Source organism: Lepus europaeus, chromosome 21 (assembly GCF_033115175.1).
Source record: "Lepus europaeus isolate LE1 chromosome 21, mLepTim1.pri, whole genome shotgun sequence".
Taxonomy (NCBI): domain Eukaryota; kingdom Metazoa; phylum Chordata; class Mammalia; order Lagomorpha; family Leporidae; genus Lepus; species Lepus europaeus.
In genome coordinates, this window is record NC_084847.1 from 50,703,107 (window position 1) to 50,723,260 (window position 20,154).

The 20,154-nt window shown below is 45.9% G+C and overlaps 1 protein-coding gene across 7 annotated transcripts in view; it reads right to left on the reverse strand.

Moving 5' to 3' along the window:
* The window catches only part of GTF2I (general transcription factor IIi), a 102,011-nt gene that overhangs the window by 29,111 nt on the left and 52,746 nt on the right, over positions 1–20,154 (reverse strand). For 2 of the 7 annotated variants that reach the window (XM_062180211.1, XM_062180205.1), the window contains 5 exons: positions 14,234–14,293; positions 12,295–12,351; positions 10,463–10,525; positions 3,765–3,875; positions 2,800–2,865 (listed from right to left, as the gene is read on the reverse strand). In XM_062180211.1, the coding sequence (XP_062036195.1) occupies positions 2,800–2,865; positions 3,765–3,875; positions 10,463–10,525; positions 12,295–12,351; positions 14,234–14,293 (357 nt within the window). The remainder of the gene's footprint in view (positions 1–2,799; positions 2,866–3,764; positions 3,876–10,462; positions 10,526–12,294; positions 12,352–14,233; positions 14,294–20,154) is intronic. The other 5 variants (XM_062180206.1, XM_062180209.1, XM_062180208.1 and 2 more) reach the window with 5 other exon arrangements.

The window sequence follows — 20,154 nt, forward strand, 5'->3', positions numbered from 1 at the left end:
GCTTACTCAGAACAATAACCACTTTAGAATGAAACGAGAGACAGCAAGCACGAGCTGGGAGCCTGCGAGGCACACCACCCCCCCGCACACCTCTCAGTTCTCACGACCGTTTTACACGAGAGGATCAGAGAGCCACGGCCGCGCAGCCAGGCCGCAAAGCCTGTGCTCCCACCACTGCGCCACAGCGTGGCCATGGAAAGCACATCAGCTGCCTTTTGCTTGGAAACGGCCTCATCAAATGCACAAGCCAAAAAAAGAAAAGCTACTGGAAAACTGGAGATGCAGTCAACTGCAGACTGCATAAAGAAATTACAGGACACGTCCAGTATGGAACACTACACGGTGGTAAAGAAAAAAGAAGGAAATCCGGTCACTTACAACAAAATGGATGAATCTGGAAAACATCATACTTAGTGAAATAAGCCAGTCCCAAAGGGACAAGTACCACGTGTTCTCCTTGACCTGTGATAACTAACAGAGCACTTAAAGTGCAATTTGTAGAAGTGAAATTGACACTTTGAGAAGCAATGACTTTGGAATAGCCCTTTGTCTTGACTGTTGAAGAACTGTTTGTTTTTTTTAAATATACTATTTGTTGAACTCATTATGTAACAGAGTTAAACATATGTGTATAAAGTCAATTGAAAACAGGTCTCAGTAAAAAAATAAGAGTGGAAATAAGAGAGGGAGGAGGAGGAGGGGTGGGAGTATGGGTGGGAGGGCAGGAACGGTGGGAAGAATCACCATGTTCCTAAAGTTGTAATTATGAAGTGTTTTTAGTTTGTAATTGTAAAGCTGTATAGTTCTGCATACATTCCTATAGTTCTGCATATATTCCTACAGACTTACTTCTACGGGTATAGTTTGAAAACCTGCCATGGGACCCCAAAATCTCTTTAGGATGGGTGGTAAAAATGCCATCTTAAGTGTTAAAGTGATCATATGGATAGGATTGAGTGTCTGGTAATAATAATAGATAGATGTAAGAAGGAGTGAATGCTCCAACATGGGAAGCAGTCCACACAGCAGACTCATAGAGTGACAGTCACTTTAAATAGCACTCTTACCTCAGAATCAGCCTTAAGGCATTCTGGTCTGACTGAAAAGCCCACAATAGCATTTCAGGCATGGAAAGCCAAGACACTGGGGCAAAAAAATGTCCTACATGAAGGACCTTGGTGGAAAGAAGTGGACATCAAAGAAGGAGGTACTTTTCTCTGAAGGGAGGAGAGAACTTCCACTTTGTTTATGGCCTTGTCTAAATACTGATGGAGTTTGTGGATTCAAAAGGCTTCCACAGCCTAGGCAGCTCATGTCAAGAGCCTCGGGTGATCACTGACATCATACATAAGAGTCTTAATTGTTAAATTAACAAGAGTCACTGTGCACAACTTTTCACACAGGACCTTTGCCCTCAAAGGGTTGTATTATAATTATGTCTAAGTGCTCCCAAAAGATGTATCATTCATCGGTGCTTCTTTAAAGTTAATGAAGTTTCTTAAAAAAAAAAAAAAAGAAGAAGAAGAAGAAGTGAAATTAACTTCAAGGTGCAATGGCTTTGAACAGCCCTTGTCTCGACTATTGAACAGTTTTTGCTGTTGTTGTTCATGTCTTTTTCATGCACATTGTTGAACTCTTAGTAGAGCTTGTCTTCTGTGTATAAAGTTAATTGAAAATGGATCTTAGTGGAGAATGGGACTGGGGATGGGAGAGGGAGGAGGAGGAGGAGGGGTGGGAGGGCAGGTATGGTGGGAAGAATCACTATATTCCTAAGGTACTTATGAGATACATGAAGTTTGTATTCTTTAAATAAAAGGTTTCTTTGGGGGGAAACACTATGAGAAACTTAAGGAAATAACTGAAAATATTATTTAGTAGTAATTTAATCTAGACTTTCATGGAGAGCTAGGTTATTACTTATGATAAAGAAACACAGGTTCAGGTTTATTAACATAAACAATGCCAATAAGGTTAATCATGCTAACAACATCACCTAAAGAAACCCAGGTATGGCTGTCTAAGTTGCCACACACTGGAGTGCCCAGTCCCAGCTCCGCCTTGCCTTCCAGCTGCCTGCTGAAGGCACCCTGGGTGGCAGCAGGTGGTGGCTCAAAAGTCCTTGTGCCTTGACACCCATGTGGGAGACCTGGACTGAGTTCCTGCTGCCTGGCTTTGGCCTGCTCTGCTCTTGCTGCAAGCACTGGGGGAAGTGAATCAGTGGAAGGAAGATCTCTATGTATTTCTCTGCCATTCAAATAAATAAAAATATAAAAATTGTAACAAAGAAAATTCAGTGACCTAGGAAAGCACTACAGTAGATTGTTCAAGTTAAAATGTTGTGCAGCATACAATTTTATAGATTATCAGTTAACTGCAAAGACGAGTCATCCAAATAAAAAACAAGCAAAACAGATGCTGTTTTTCATGACTGCTGCTATTTTTAGGTGCCCACTTGATAAACAAATCGCTTATTACTGTTTCAGCTATGAGAAAATTAGAAAATAAAATGGCAAATAAGAATGCTGGATTTAACACAGATTAAGAGAAACTATTATTTCAGAAATTAATCTTTAATTAAATCTCTAAGGTCCAGGACCCCGCAGTCAGTATGCAAATGCCTGTGCAAGTCTGCATGCTGGGAATTTAGTTTCGGACCCTGTGAAGGGTGAGGGAGACGCCTAGGGAAGGCACAGGTCACGGGCAGGGCTGGGCTCGGGGGCTCGGGCCGCCCATGGGGAACGGCGCCCTACTGTGTAAACATCACCAGCAAAGTACAAGAATCTCTCAGTGCAGACGTACCATATTTTCTTTCAAACAACTCTTCGACTTGTTTACGTAGATCAGTAATTCGAGCATTCCATTTCTCTGAAAATTAAAGCAAAGTCAATTCTCAGTAAGGAATCCCTACGGGGGGACAACAGGATGTTCTTTGGATGACCCCAATAGCTAAAGAATTATTTTCCACATTACAGATCCAAATATTTCATTGTCCATCTCAATCTATATAATTTTACTGCTTTCCTAATAAGAGCTTCTATTTGTGGTTCTAAGAATTACTTCGTTTATGCTCACAACACTTCCTCCTGACCCCTCTGTGTAGTGACCCGCTTCTAAAAAGCAGCAGTGCAGAGCAGCCCAGTCAGGGAGAGAAAGAGGGGTCCGCAGGGGCCGCGGGGCCGCCACCAAATCATCTTAGTCGTGGCGAAGTAAGACTCCACAAATGGCTGCAATCTGTAGCCGAGTGGCAACGAATAGCCACACAGCGAGTAACTCACACCTAGCAATGTGACAAAAATGGGGTACCATAGTAAGCGAATGTTTTTAAAATGTCTACAAGTGTTCTATCCATTCCAAATACGGGTAACAAACATAACTTCCCTCTAATATTCTATTTAGTGTATTCCAAGGGATCCATCGTCAACTGGGAAACGATCAATGAAAGTCACAAAGCAAATAAGAACACCAGGCTGGGACATATTTCTTAAACAAAGGGAGTCTTAGTTCAGAGAAATAATGGAATCACCAAGTCAATAACACTAGCTCGGTCTCTACTAGACGTAAGAAACATCAGAAGAGACAACGGCTTGTTGCTTTGGTAAAACCAAACTATGTCTGAACGCTGCCCGTGATGTTGCTTCCAAGCCCGGCTTTCCAGAGAGGAGACCACTCCGCAGCCTTTCCCCTCAAAGGCCAGCTTGGCTTCAATCAAGACGGGGAGAGTTGGGAAGACAAGGAAGACAAGGAAGCAAGGTGTCGGCGCTTACCGAAGTTGAACTCCCTCACTTTCCGCTTCCCCGCGTTGGCAGGTTCTGGGGCTGGTGGCTGGGGCGGCTCGCTGCTCTTGGGTCTCTTGGTGGGTGGAGAATAATCGTCATCTTGAAAAGGGAAACGCTCGTTAGGGAGGAACAGCCTGGATGAGCTCCAGCCACAGCCCGTCCAGTGTGCAACACTCGAAGGAGCCGCCGCGGCCCGAGAGCCGTGAGGCCCAGAGGCCCTGGGGAACGGCCACTCTCAGCGCGCTTTCTCCAAGCTACATCTGCGATTTCCCTGCTCTCAGCACGGGCTCAAGCGTGCCCTGCGCGTTTTCTTTTGTCTTGCTTCAACGTCTGTGCATCTCAACTGCCACTAGCATCTTCCCTTCTGGGTAACTTTCAAGTAGCCGCTTAAAATTTTACTTAAAATTTTCTAAAAACAAGTGTTAATGGACACCAGCACCTAAAATTACAGTAAAACGTGAATGGAAAAATCTTCAAGCATATACAAATTCCATAAATGAAGGAGACTGGCAACTGCACGTTCAGTACCTGTCACAGATGCACAACTGTAGGGTTACCTTAATCATTCAGATGTGGGGCTACACTACTCATCAAGCACCTGGGGACTCAGGGTGTGGAGAACTCACGTCTCCCAGACACACGAGCACAGGGCACAGACTGATCCAGACACTGTGGCCTGCCCTGCCATCCTCTTTGGAAGTATCTGCAATGCAACCCTACTATGCTTCTTCAACACACCAAGTGCTAGAATGATGGACATGTGAGTCAAATAGGGAAATCTTGGCTGGCGCTGGTGCACAGTGGGTTAAGCCTGCATCACACATGGGCATTGGTCAAGTCCTAGCTGCTCCACTACCAATCCAGCTCCCTAATACACCTGGGAAAGCGGCAGAGGGTGGCCCAAGTACTTGAACCCCCTGTACCCATGTGTGAGACCCAGATGAAGCTCTTGGCTTTAGCCCAGCTCTAGCCATTGCGGCCATCTGGGGAGTGAACCAATGGATAGAAGATCTAACTCTTTCAAATAAATAAAACAAATCTTCAATAAATACATCAATATGGCATGGACACAAAAAATAATTAGTGTTAAGGACAACAGGGATGACAAAAGACCATTCAAACACAGTAAGCCATGGATTCAGACAGAATTGTTAGTCTCATCCTACAGCTGAACAAACAGGCTCCAGGATGCTATGGGAAGGGACTTGTCACATCACTAGATGGTGCCGCTGAGATTAGACTTGCCCAAATAGACAACGTTGCCAGGGGCAACCTTGCATCTCCACCACATCCCTATCACAGCAGCAGAACACAACAGCGTGCTTCTGCCCTGGCTCTCTGCTTTCAGGACAAAGTAACCTGAAGTTACTTACTGAGAAAACAGCACCAAGGTCACCAACATATGGATGTGCTTGGAAAGACAAGGCTGCTTTTATAGGGGACCCTACTAGTTCAGGAAAAGACCATCAAATTAATGTTTCAACGGGGCAAAAGCCTGGATGTGCTGAGTGCCACTACAGAAAACCATCTCAAATCTGGGGGTGGGAATCTCATACATTACAAATAACAAGCTCCCTGTAGCACAGTAATACACTGTCTGGGTTTACAATTATGAAACTATACTATAAGGATTAGAATGGTCACAAGGCCCTATACATTGAGTAAGGTTCCAACCTTAGCAGAGACATTTTGGAACACACTGGGAATCATTCTTCGGTCTGGCCCACAGTTCTGAAAATACACCTCTAAATATCCCATTTTCCAACTTTCAAACAGATTTCAGGCACTCTAAGGAACATGTGTGTGCTGCTATCCATAGTGTACAACAAAACATACTCTCTTCCCTATGAACACTTCCAGAGGTTTATGGATGCTTAATACTACTGTTTCTTTACAGATATTAAACAACGGACGCTAAAGCCAAAGTCTTTTCCCGGTAGGTGAATGTGGCCTAAAAACCCCTACAGTCACTGAGCACTACTGATTTATGAGTCCCAGTGAGAAGGGAGCCCAGCTGTGCGCTGTAATGCAGAAGACAGAATGCAGAGACTCATCTACACGGCCCGGGACGGAGCGTGGGGGGGGCGGCACGGCAGCTCTGCCCGAGGGCCGCGGCCTGGCTGAGGCAGTCAATCCAGGGCTGTGTTTAAAATAACAAAGTCCATGAAACATGACAGGTACAGCTGATATCACATGTGCTCTCCAGTGACCAATAATGAAGTCCAATCTATTACATATGAACACATAGATGAATTCAGTTATATGATAAAATATCACCTTACATATTCTATTAAAAACACGGTCCATTTTGTGAGTTCGTTTCTTGACTAACTTTGGCTGTTTCATGCATGTGGCACACGGAACTAAGCAGTACGTAGTACACGTGACTAAGCTAGGTACTTAATCATAAAGGAAGATTTTCTCTCCAACAAACCTTTGCTCTAAAAAAAGTTATATTGGTTTTGAGAAAGTACAGGGAGCTATGTGAACTCTAGACCCCAAATCCTTTCCACACAGAATCAAATTTGTTGCCGTCTTTGGAGCATAAAACCCAACCAAAGCTCCAGGGTAGCCCTCAGTGAGGGCTGGTGTTGCAGGGCCATGGCGTATCCACACTAGAAACGAGCACTTTGTGTCACAAGACACACATTTCAACATGCTTCAAACTCCAAATGTTTACACAGCCAAAACCAAAAGCTTTTACATTAAATTTCAAAACAACAGGCAAAGCCTGCTCTTCCGTTCGGCCATGGGTGCCAACAGAAGCCTCCCCACCTTGGAACAATCAGCAGCTGTCCACTTAGAAAAAGGCTTCCCGGTGTGCAACAGTTACAGAGCGAAGACCTCAGAGCTGAAGTTCCTCATCGCTGCAGCCCTCACCCCCAACACGGGAAGCTATTTAAGCGTTTCTAACACTACTCTAATTTTTATTGCAAACTGTTGATATGTATCAGATAATTTATCCCTATTCAAAGTTAAAATAAAAAAACATCAAAACCAGGCACTGGGCCGGCGCCGCGGCTCACTAGGCTAATCCTCCGCCTTGCGGCACCGGCACACCGGGTTCTAGTCCCGGTCGGGGCACCGATCCTGTCCCGGTTGCCCCTCTTCCAGGCCAGCTCTCTGCTGTGGCTAGGGAGTGCAGTGGAGGATGGCCCAAGTGCTTGGGCCCTGCACCCCATGGGAGACCAGGAGAAGCACCTGGCTCCTGCCATCGGATCAGCGCGGTGCGCCGGCCGCAGCGCGCTACCGCGGCGGCCATTGGAGGGTGAACCAACGGCAAAAGGAAGACCTTTCTCTCTGTCTCTCTCTCTCACTGTCCACTCTGCCTGTCAAAAAAAATAATAAATAAATAAAAAATAAAAAATAATAATAATAAAAAAAAAAACAGGCACTGTTGTCTACTGGTATTAGAACCATACATAATTTCAAACAAAAGGGTCTCACTTTCCGTCCACAGATCCGATTCGTAACTCCTCTAAAATTCCTAACTTTACATTAACAACTGGATATGTTCTTTAAGTGACCATCAGCAGCTATAAAAACTAAAAACACAAGGTTCCAAGTGCTGACCTATGAATTACACAGATTCTACACACTCTACAGTAATGCAGTACATGCGCTGTGTGTGGTAACGTGAACCAACTGTATGTGAAAATTTTATGTCTAGCGCAATGTATGTGAAAATGAAAAATTTCACATATAGTTCACCTAGGAAGACACAAAACCACGCAGAAAACACATTTACGTAAAATCTGTTTCATAAAAACACCAGATTACAGAATGGGCAGAGGGCTGGGCCCCGCACAGTGAGCGCTAGTGTGCCCTTAGGCTTGGGAAACAGCGCCCCGAAAGGGAAACGCAGGCGGAGGATGCTCCCTGCATGGGCACCCGGGACACATTGCCAGCAATTCTCAGATGGGAATTTCTCTGCCCTTAGCAAAGAGGGCGTATCCGACAACACTTCCATTTAACCCACACATGCAGTTGGGACACTGACGAGGTGGAGGCCTGCAGTCATATTATTCCAAGGCCTATTTCCCAAACCTAAGGCATTCAAGTTTCAAACGTGAACAGCGACTTCAAGCACAAACAGAGACCACAAGGGAAGACCACCTTGGCACACGCCACCAGCACCGCATCCAGATAAACACGCCAAGGCCACACCACCCTCTCCATAACTCCATGTCATTTCAAGTGAAGAAACCCAGGCGGAAACACTGGGAAACCTGACTTGCTGCTGACAGTCGTTCTTGTTTGGTTTTTTCTACAATCTGGGAACTGCACAACATTTAACAGTAAGAATAAGATCACCCCCAGGGCAGCAGGCCTGTCCGTCATTCTTCCAAGCACAGGTATTTTTCTACACAAAACGAAGATCACAATCCTTGAGTATTCTTTAACTTCTAAAACTGCCGTGTTCATGAGAGTCAGGGCTTCCGTTTTTCCTTGTAACTACACACATTACATGAGGGGGCTCTTCCCCCCACAGACCAATGCCTTCAGAGAAGATTACCAGCTTTCCAATCCCTGTGTATTTTCTATTAAGAGAATAAACCAAAACTTAACTTCCTAACTGCGGATACTTAAATGGCTTCTACCATTCTGCACTGATCTTTCCAGAAAGAACAAGCACGCACTACCAACCAGATGAGCAAGTAAGTTCTCACCTGACCTTTCAGTGTGACACCTGCTTCACGTGCTGCAACGTGGCTGACACAGTTTGCAAGCCTTACCTCACACCAGATCTGTGTGTGTGTGCACGCACCAGGGAGATCCTGCAGTCGCCCCGGCACTCGGGCCTGGCACCTGGCTGGCCTCCTGGACACAGAACGTAAGCCTCTGTGGCCCACATCTACTACTTGCTCACACGTTTGGACACTCAGTCAGCCTTACAGGCCACGTCTTAAGAAATGAGACTGTCACTCCCTACACAAGAGTCGAAGTTGAAAATACTGACCCAGTAATGGCTTCAGACTGATGAGCCATTTGTCTCTTGGTTTTCATGATATCTCTTTAAAGGTCTCATACTCCACGTGTTTGCTCTCTAAATAACTTTAATACAGCCTTCATAACAGCTTTAAGATTAGGTAAGTCTGGTTTTATCTAAAAGTCTCAGTCTTATAATTTTGATAACTATTTTATTGTCTGTAGAATGGACAAAATTTGGAGTATTTTAATATTTATATTTTCTTAAAATGTTCTCCTCTCGTAGTCAATAAGGTGTCAAACTAAGAAGTAATTGAATTTCAATCATTTATTGCTAGACAATAAGCAATTTGAAATGGCTTTTAGGTTAGCACAATCATGTTAATGAGAAATCTAGATACCGCTTGCGGTTAACACCCGAGCACAAACAGTTTTCACGTTTGGTGAAAGCTACCGATCATCTTAGATCGCAGCGGCAATGAAGGGCAGTCTGCAAGCAGCTGGGCGTCCCAGACGAGGGGGTGGCACCAGCAGGGGACGGACGGCTCGGCCCTGCGGCAGCGGGAAGAAGCACCAGACGCGTGGCTGTGCGGGCGGGAGTGGGGGGCGGAACCTGTGGCACGTGGGATTTTTGTTTTTTCAGAACGTGCCTTATAACGAGCACTGAAAGCACTGGAGTGTTTCTGTAAAAATACAGATGCAGGGGCCGGCGCTGTGGCCGGGGGCTTCAGCCGCCGCCTGTGGTTCGTGGGAGCTCTGGCCATCGCGGCCATTTGGGGAGTGAACCAGTGGAGGGAAGACCTCTCTCTCTGTCTCGGTCTTTAATTCTGACTTTTAAGTAAGTAAATAAAGCTTTTTAAAAAATAAACAGGAATACAGATGTACACAGGTCCATGTACACAGAGAAAGCAACCTCTACAGGTAGAGACCATCCCCAGGCCTGAGCACGATGCGGGGAGGCCCTGTGGTGCAGCCCAGGACAGGAAAGAAGTCCCCGGAGGGGAGACGCCCACAGAGGAGACGTGTGAGGTGTTCAAGGGCAAACAACTGACACACACTGAAATAATTATGAAACGGAAGAGGGGTGCTGTCAGGAACCCCACCGACTGGTACCTGCAAGAACCGCAGTATGCAGGACAAACTCGCTTGCCTGCAGCGTCCTTTTCTCTAAGAAAACACTAGCTTAGAAGCCACATTAGCCATGGAGATTATTTTGGGAAACACTTGCAGCTACAGCTTCAAAATCGTCCGGAAAGATAAATTATTTGCTAGCTTCTAAGCAGTATTTTAAGCAGGGGGGTAAACTTGCTTCAAAATTTATCAACACTTTCTAGTTATAAACTAACAACACTTTCTCTCTTCCACTTTACCTAACCAGAAATGAGACGCTCCAGCTGCAACTGGGCCTCTTCTCTCACAACCGAACAGGCTCTGAACTCTTCTGGGTGCGTTTCAAGTCTGGTCAGAGCTTTCTTTTCAATTCCCACTGACACAGCGTGGAGCTGGGCCTACCTGCAGGCCCCCACCATGAGTGTTCACAGCTTAATTCCGTTGTGGAAAAGTCCCCAAGCACTGGGAGCACTGGGAGCACTGGGGGGGGGGGCTGCTCTGGTCCCACACACCGCACACACACGTTTCGGTTCTCTGCACGAGTCTCCTCTAACAGTGGATGAAATGCACACTTGGTGATGTGAACGTGACAAGTCCTTCTACGACCAGAAGGGAGCTTTCGGAATCCAGGCTTTCGGGTAACTAACCTTCAATAGTCACCTCAACTTCGGGGTCCTCACTTGTTTCTGAAGGGACATGTTGAGTAGAATCTTGAAAAAAATAAAATTCTAAAATGACATTCATTATTCAGCATTTTCCCCGCTTATGTTCCAACATTTTACTGATGTGAACTCCAAAAGCAGCCTACGACAAAATTCAACTGGCATTTTAACTGCATTTCATAGTAAATTAAAATATTTGACCCTTTTAATTACACACAGGGGTAAAAGAAAACAAAATAGAAAAACTCTGTGAAAAACTGTTAGCTAACCAGTTACCTGCATTAATGGGCTCAAAACCCCATCTCCTTAGAGGAATGAGATCATTACAAATCCGTAATCCTTTTCCTGCTCTAACTAGAAAATGCTAGAATAAAAGCAAATGCTTCCTGCTGTAGACACCACTTCTCCTCTGCTATAGGGGCCCTGGGAGTGGTTTGTGCTGTTACATAAAACCACAGTGGAGATCGCCACACCAACAGAGTGCATGTGCAAATGCGGCCCTGGCTCGATAGCCACCTACAATGACAGACTTCATTAGTACTGTCGTCGTACTACACAGATGTGCACTGGGACGTTAGTGCCGCAGGCTCAGCCAGAGAGAATTTCCATTAGCTCTCTTTCATTTCGCAAAGGTTGGGAGATTCATTGATGTGCCAAAGATTATGCTTACTTGTTAGTAGCGGAACAAAGACCAGAACCCAGGTTCAATTCAACTGTAGTATGACAATAAAAATTTCCTCAAAAACAGCGTCTTTCCACATTCAAGGTCCTACGACAGAGCTCGAAAACCCTGAGGCAACCTGTGTTGCCCGAGGAGCCCTGCTCGTGGGTCTCTGCCGTTACAAACCCCACCTCCCCCAAACTGGAGGCCCTGTCACAGACGAAGGACCTGACAAAACCCACTCACACCACCTGCTGTGAGGAGAGCTGGCAAAGACAATGCAGCTTACAGTTCAAGACCAGTGCAGTAAGGCTTCGCAGGGGACTGGACTCCAGTAGAAGCCCCACTCCTGTGGGTGCACCTGCAAGGCAAGCCTACACCCAGAGCTTTCAAGTGCTCCGCTTCAGAGAAGGCTAAAGCTCAACTTAATGATTTTTAGAAGTAAAATGTAACTATCAGGACTTTGGTGGCTTTTTTATCATAGGAAAACAAGGTACCTCATACCCAGTCTATGTGAGAAGTGATGATCCTGAAGCGGGAGTCAGCTGCCTTAGCAGGCGTCGTCCCGAGAGCAATCCATCACTCCCACGCACTATTACACGCAGGAGCAAGCCACACTGCACAGCAGTCTACCCAGGAGGCTCAAAGCTCAGAGCTGAGCCACAGCTGAACGCCCAACCCTACAAGCCTCGTGGAGCTAGAAACTGCCGAAGGAGTTCAAGAGCAGGTGTGGGTACAAAAACAGAAAAAACTGACATTTCATCTCAACTAAAAGACTGGGACCACTAAATATTATCCTTTAAAAAGAAACATGAATGGAGCCAGTAATAACTTCAGTTCTAAAATATTGTGGCTAGTCTTCCTTAAAAGGTTTCTAATATGTCACAAGAAACCCACAAAGAAAAAAAAAAGCCTATTTTGTGCCATGGAGAATTTGATGTCCCACTTCCTCCTCACCCTGCCTGCTCCACTCCGTCAGCACAGTAAGAGGCAGGATACATCTTGGAGCTTTAAAAAACAAAAACCTGCGGGCTGAAATGGCATACAAAAACAACCACTTCTTGATTTCCAAATAAGATATTTCTAAACACCGTACTCTTTAAACTAGAGCATAAAATAAAAATGGTAAAATAAAACCTCCCCGTTTGTTCCTAACCTTCTGCTGGTACTTCCATTTCTGTTCCTTCGTTGCCCTCTGAAGAATGATGGCTTCCTAAAAAGAAAATACAAAAACATATAATAAACCAGTAACAACTTACATCAAAAGAAAATAGAGAAACTAGGTAACAATGCACACAATTTAAGACATAACAAACATATATCAAATGAGTTTTTAAAACTCTCTAGTAATTAAACAGTGTTTTCTAATTCAGAAAAATATGTAACACTTCTATTTGGAAGGAAAAAAACTTATTTAAGGATGCAAATATACAGAATAAACCTAAGCAGATGGGGGATTTCATATTAGTTACTGTAACTACATGATACAATGATGATGTTGGAATCTGAGAACACACTATGTTTCAAGAACCATGCTCGTCTGTCAATGACTCACACAAAAACAAATCAGAGTGAATTCTTGCTTTGCTCACAGACTTCATAAAGTCCCGAAGACCAAGTTCAGGGTTTGCTGCGCAATGTTTCCTGCTTCCCATCTGCACTATGGTGGAAGCCATGGAAACGCAATCCCCATCATTTAACCAAAGCTGCACTTAAAGGAAACTCAAGAGTTAAAATTTAAGATACTACCTTTAGTCTCAAAAGCATTTTAATTCAGGTAATATAATCTGCCTGCTTCTAAACACTGGAACATAAAGCAATGTATCAGGTTAGGCAGTCACAAGGTAAACAGGCTCATCCTACTAGAGCAGACGCTTTATTCACAAACAGCAAAGAGAGAACCTAAAACACCAGGGAGCCACTTAGGATGCAGTGCCCAAGCTGCCCCCAAATACACAACCTCTGTCCTTAATGCCTGAGCTACTAACACAAAAAAGGCTGGGAAGTGCTGCCTCCCAGAGCCAATTTAAACACTGCCCAGCAGTGCAAAACCCCTTGGAGGAAGGGAAGCCGACTCTAACCTATTCTGCCCACCGTTAGCTGGGTTCTGAGGCTTACTAAAGGCAAGGCCTCAGGTACAGTTTATCCTGGTTTTTAAGGAGCATCGATTACACTCTCAAAAACTGTCCCTCAGCATCTGGTGTCCTTGAGTTAGATGTGGCATTCCAAGGTCAAACAGCTCTGGCTTTCAGATCTAGCTTTCCTGCCAGTGGTATCTTGGGATCTTCTCTTCCTTTACATTGTGAAAACTCACCTCAACTCAAAACTCTAGGTCAATCTATACCCATCAATCGATCTGCAATTAACACGTAGGATATGCTTGCTTTATACACACTCCTCCCCTTAACGTCTGAATTTAGGGAACGCGAAGTTCTCGGACCGTAAAGATGAAGCAAACAGACACGAGGTCCGAGAGAAACGAGGTGAACAGGCTGGCAGCCAGAGGGAGCAGTGAGGAAGCAGCAGTGCCAGCTCTGGGGCTGGCCCCGTCAGCCACGACGCTGCACGCCCCTGCTGCCGTAGTCAGGATAACAGTAGGCCTGAACAACCATCTACTGCACTCGAAACTACAACAGGTAGGGTAAAAGCCTATGAGTTTGCCAACACAATACAAAAATTGCAACAACAACAAAAAAGTCATCAATCACTCAATTTAGGGATTCACAAGTGACATTTCACAATCTTTCTAAAACGAAGTAGCAGCACGACCTTATCAATATTTACATTACCAACTACACAGTAATAACCTTACTTCTGACTATTCTGATATAAGGTATAAATGTGTACTTTACCTTAAATATGAAAGTGTGTCATGTACCCATTTCGAGATTCATTACTAGATTCACAAAAGGGAAAATTGGTTTTGAAAAATTGTTGCTTGTGAAGTTCATTTATATGTTTAAAAAAAGGCCAATACATTTCTTTTTCCTTTTCCATTTGGAAAAGTACTAATATAGTTATAAATATTAAAAGACAGTCTGGGCAAACATTACACACGAGCAGGACGTGGGAGAATGGAAGTGAAAAGGTTATACCTTGCAAAGACTTCGAAAGGGGGAGTTTCTCATCAACACCATCAGTTTCAGAAGGGCCTGCTTTGGAATACAAAGATAGCAATTCAAAAGTAATCCCCCCAAAATATTGTGGGTCACTTTTGTAAATGAATTTGGGTGAGATTTATGGAATGATAGCCTCTGTGTAAACAAAAAAGGCAAAACCAAACCAAACCAAAAAATGACTGACAAAATGAGTGGTGTTAACGGATGGGCTGGGTGGATGGAGACCGGCGTCCACATGGAAACAGGAGCAGTGTGAGAGGTGAGCATGGGCATGAAATGGGAACGGGACGGCAGAACAGGGCAGTGTGGACTTTCCCACAGTAAGAGGCTGGTAGAGCACGCTGCAACTTTGACTTCTAACACATTACAACCGCATGTTTATCGTGGAGGTATTTGCTTCATGTTTTGTCATACTAAAGAAAGGCCAAACGTTTACACCTTCCTTTAAGAATCACAACTGGTGCAGACAGCAGTAAGCCCACATCGTTACTGGAACAGATGCGATAAACTACAAAGTACCAACTCAGAGTCCTCCTGACCCGCAGAACACTTGTTCTTTTTAATCAGCTCACAAGAATCCAGTTGACACAGACAGCACTTAGGGCTAATTAAACCTTCACAAAATGCCATGGAAATTCTGACAACTCATTTGCATGTATCATCGTTTTTTAGAGATTAAAATAACACATTTGAAACAAAAATCGAAACACTGTGCTTTCAATGGCTACTTTGTAATATAAAACATATTCTTGCCTTAATATGAACACAAATCAGTTCACTCTCTTTGAATACGATTTTGAAAACATTCCTACAACATCTGGAAGGCTCCACTGATATGTAAGAAAATTTAAAGATGTACCCAACTACACACTGCAAGCCAAGGACATACATAAAAAAATTACATGAAAAATACAAAAATGTTTGTATTTGGAATTTCAATAAAGAACACGTCTCTGACCGCACTGCTGAATTAAAAGGTAGATCTGGGGCCGGCGTTGTGGCACAGCATGTGAGGCCACCACCTGCAGTGCCGGCGTCCCCTACGGGCACTGCTGGAGTCCCGGCTGCTCTGCTCCACATCCAGCTTCACGCTATGGCCTAGGAAAAGCAATGGAAGATCCAACCGCTTGGGGCCCTGCACCCTGCACCGGGGGAGACCGGGATGAAGCTCCTGGCTTCAGCCTAGCCCTGCCCTGGCTGCTGCAGCCATTTGGAGAGTACATCAGTGGATGGAAGATCTATCTCTCCTTCTCTTATTCAAATAAATACTTAAATCTTAAAAACAAAGGGGGAGGCGGCACTGTAGCATAGAAGCTCAGGCCTCCATCGGCAGTGCCGGCATCCCCTATGGGTGCCGGTTCCAGTCCTGGCTGCTCCACTTCTGATCCAGCTCCCTGCTGGTGGGCCTAGGAAAACAGCGGAGGATGCATGAGCCATGGAGGAAACTCCTAGCTCCTGGCAGGCCTGGCCCCTTCCCTTGTGGCCATTTGGGGAGTGAACCAGTAGGTGAAGGATCGATCTCTCTCTCTCTCCCCTTTTCTATCTCTGCCTTTCAAATAGATAAATAAATCTTAAAAAAAAAAAAAATTAACCATTAACCATTAGTACTTCACAGTACTGCCCCAGCTACATTCCCACAAGGTTAGCTATCTGGCATCCATATACAAATATATTTTTAAAATTCATAGGAAAGGCAGAGACAGGGACAAAGACTGCATCGTCTGTCTAACTCTTCAAATGCCTGCAACAGCCAGGGTTGGACCAGGCTGAAGCCAGGGCAAAGTCAACCTGGACTCTCAGATGGGCGCAGGGACCCGACTACTAAGCCATCATCTGCTGCCTCCCAGGATGTGTGTAAGCCAGAAACTGGAATTGGAAGTGGAGCTGGGACTTGAACCCAGGCACTCTAAAATGGAATGTGGGCACCTCAAGCAGTGTTTTTTTTTGACAGGCAGAGTGGACAGTGAGAGAGAGAGAGAGACAGAGAGAAAGGTCTTCCTTTACCATTGGTTCACCCTCCAATGGCCACTGTGGCTGGCACGCTGCGGCCGACGCGCTGCGGCCAGCGCACCGCGCTGATCCGAAGCCAGGAGCCAGGTGCTTCTCCTGGTCTCCCATGGGGTGCAGGGCCCAAGCACTTGGGCCATCCTCCACTGCACTCCCTGGCCACAGCAGAGAGCTGGCCTGGAAGAGGGGCAACCGGGATAGAATCCAGCACCCTGACCGGGACTAGAACCCGGTGTGCCAGCGCCGCAAGGCGGAGGATTAGCCTAGTGAGCCGTGGCGCTGGCTCAAGCAGTGTCTTAACGCTGGGCCAAATACCCACCTCAAAGTCTACATATTTTTAATGAGGTGTTCTTCAAGTCAGTCATAAGCATACTTTTTAAAGAAGATTTATTTATGAAACCAGTGCTGTGGCATGGCAGGTTAAGCCACCATCTGCAGTGCCAGCATCCCACAGTGGTGCTGATTGGCATCCCGGCTGCTCCTTTTCCGATCCAGCTCTCTGCTGTGGCCTGGGAAAGCAGTGGAAGATGGCCCAAGTGCCTGGGCCCCTGCACCCACGTGGGAGACCTGGAAGAAGCTCCTGGCTCCTGGCTTCAGATCACCCCAGCTCCAGCTGCTGCTGCCATCTGGGGAGTGAACCAGTGGATGGAAGACCTCTCTCTCTCAAATAAATAGTCTGTAACTCTACTCCTTAAATAAATAAAAATAAAAACCACATCGGTTTGAATAAATGATGTGTAAGTAGACAGAACACAATTTCACAAATGTTCCGTGAACCAAAGGAACCTGAAAGAAAAAGAGGATTTGCTAAAGGAATCCACTTACAGGAAACATAAGACCAAACGGATCGAGTTGTTCCTGTGAGGAGGGGGCCTGGAAGGGAGCGCAGGGGAGGAATGGCCAGGATGCTGGCAACAGACCTTCACATGCAGAAGTCAAGATGGACCAGGGTGACAGGAGGCACCCGGGCCGCTCTCAACTAGCTCACCCTGCACAGCAGGGAAGGAGCACCCGCACACCCGGACACGGGGCGCAGACTGCAAACACATGGAGAGACTCCTCTGCACCATAAAACAAACCTTAACAAACACAGAGTAAGGGAAATAAAATAAAGACTGTCCTTGGCCTGCGCCGTGGCTCAATAGGCTAATCCTCTGCCTGCGGTGCCAGCACACCGGGTTCTAGTCCCGGTCGGGGCACCAGATTCTGTCCCAGTTGCTCCTCTTCCAGGCCAGCTCTCTGCTGTGGCCTGGGAGTGCAGTGGAGGATGGCCCAAGTCCTTGGGCCCTGCACCCACATGGGAGACCAGGAGAAGCACCTGGCTCCTGGCTTCGGATCAGCGCGGTGCGCCGGCCGCAGCGCACCGGCCACAGTGGCCACTGGAGGGTGAACCAACGGTAAAGGAAGACCTTTCTCTCTGTCTCTCTCTCTCACTGTCCACTCTGCCTGTCAAAGAAAAAAAAAAAAAAAAGACTGTCCTTGCAACATGATGGCAATAAATCAGAAATCCACAGACAGAAATCAGAACAATCTCCTTACACGTAGACACTAAACTATATTCTTCTAATTAACCCCCAGGACAAAGGGCAAATCAAAGGGAAATTAGAAAATATTCTGGCGCCAGTGTAGCCGCCACCTGCGAGGCCAGCATCCTGTATGGGTGCCAGTTGGAGTCCCGACTGCTTCCACTTCTGCTCCAGCTCCCTGCTAATGGCCTGGGAAAATGGTGTTAGATAATCTGAGTGCCTGGGCCCCTGCCACCCATGTGGGAGGCCCAGATGGAGATCCAGGCTCCTGTGTTCGGCCTGGCCCAGCCCCAGCCATTGGGGCCATTTGGGAAGGGAACCAGCAGATGGAAGCTCCCCTACTCTGCCTCTTGCCTCTCCCTCTCTCTCTCTAATTCTGCCATTCAAATAAATGAATAAATCTTTAAGAAAAAAAAAAAAAAGAGAGAGAAATATTCTGATTCGGGGCCAGCATTGTGACACAGCAAGCAAAGCTGGCACCTATGGCAGCATCCCACAATAAATGCTAGTTTGAATCCTGGCTGCTCCACTTCCAATCCAGCTCCCTGCTAATGGCCTGGGAAGGCAGAAGATAGCCCAAGTATTTGGATCCCTGTCACCCCCTTGAGAAGCCAGGGTGAAGTTCCTGGCTTCTGCCTGGCCCACCCCCAGCTGTTGGGGCCATTTGGGGAGAAACCAGCAAATGGAAGCTCTCCCCGTTTCTCGCTCTCTCTGTCAACCCGCCTTGTAAATAACTGAATCTTTAAAAAAAACCCTTTTTAATGTGAAATGAATAAAAAACAAAGGCAAAGCAAAGTGGGTAGCGCGCAGCTACAGTAGTTCTCAGGGAAAAATGTATGGCATGCAAAATGGTAATATTAGACAGGAAGATCGGAAACTAACGATTTAGGCTTCCATCTTTTTTTTTTTTTTTTTTTTTTTAATTTTTGACAGGCAGAGTGGACAGTGAGAGAGAGACAGAGAGAAAGGTCTTCCTTTTGCCGTTGGTTCACCCTCCAATGGCCGCCGCGGTAGGCGCACTGTGGCCGGCGCACCGCGCCGGCCGTGGCAGCCAATGGAGGGTGAACCAACGGCAAAGGAAGACCTTTCTCTCTGTCTCTCTCTCTCTCACTGCCCACTCTGCCTGTCAAAAAAAAAAAAAAAAGAAAAGAAAAGAAACCTAAAACAGAAACAAAACTGAGGCCAGCAAAAGTAAGGTAATAACCAAAGTTGGTTCTTTGAGGAGGAAAAAACCATTTTGAGAAACCCAGTTAAGCCAATACCACATAGAAGTGGTATCAGTCCCCACAGGACCTGGGGGCACCTAGCAGCATCTTTGGCATTCCTGAAACACAAACTGCCAAAGCTCGCTCAAGAACAAATGTGCACCTGCCCATGTCAGTGTACAAAGTTCTCTAAATGGCAGGGGTTTTTTAAAAACTTTTCATTAAAGAAACTTCAAGGCCCGGATGGTCTCACTGGTAAATTTCACCAAGCGGAAGAAAAGGATACTGACCTTATCAAACAGCTGATCTCAGTGAGACAGCATTACCAAAACCAAATAAAAGCACTTTTACACACACACACACACACACACACACACTGGCTATTATCTCTTTTGAACACAAATCTGCAAACTGAGTAACATGTTAGCAAAATCAAACCCAACAATATATAAAAGGATAACACATCACAATCAAGTGAGATTTAACCCAAGAATACAAGGCTGGCTTACACATATAAAGAAAACCTGTATCTGAAAAGGTCCAGAAATAGCCTCTCACAAAATTCAACATCCGAGCACCACCAACATTCTCAAGAAAATACAAACACAGAAAACTTCCTCACTCCGCGGAAGGGCGTCAGACGGAGCGACCCGCTGCCGACTCTGTGGGGAGGGAAGAAGGCCTGCTCCTTCCACGGGTCCTCAGTGCATCACCAGAGCGCCTAGCCAGCGTGCAAACACGAGAAAAAGCCATTGCAGACAGGGAGCTACGGAAGACACCAAAGTGCTTCTATTCACTTATCTACGTAAGAAAATCCTAAGGACTTCTGTCAAAGGGAAACCACCAGCAAGAAAATGCAGCTAGAGCAGAAGTCACAGCCAGCAGCCACACGACCTGTGTATCCGGAATGAACGAGATGTGACTTAGAGCGCACACAAGCCCAGGACACAGAACAACAAAGCACTGACGAAGGAGCCTGCGGGGGAGCCGGTCGTACAGACACACGCCCGAGCACCGTGAGCACGAGCAGGAAGCCTCCTCACTAAGACGCTCATGGCTAACGCATCCGCAAATGGAGCACAATCCCCACAGGCTTCCTTGAACAAACCCGCAAGTTAACTTCTCAAACTTACATGAAAAAGGAAAGGAGGCAGAACAT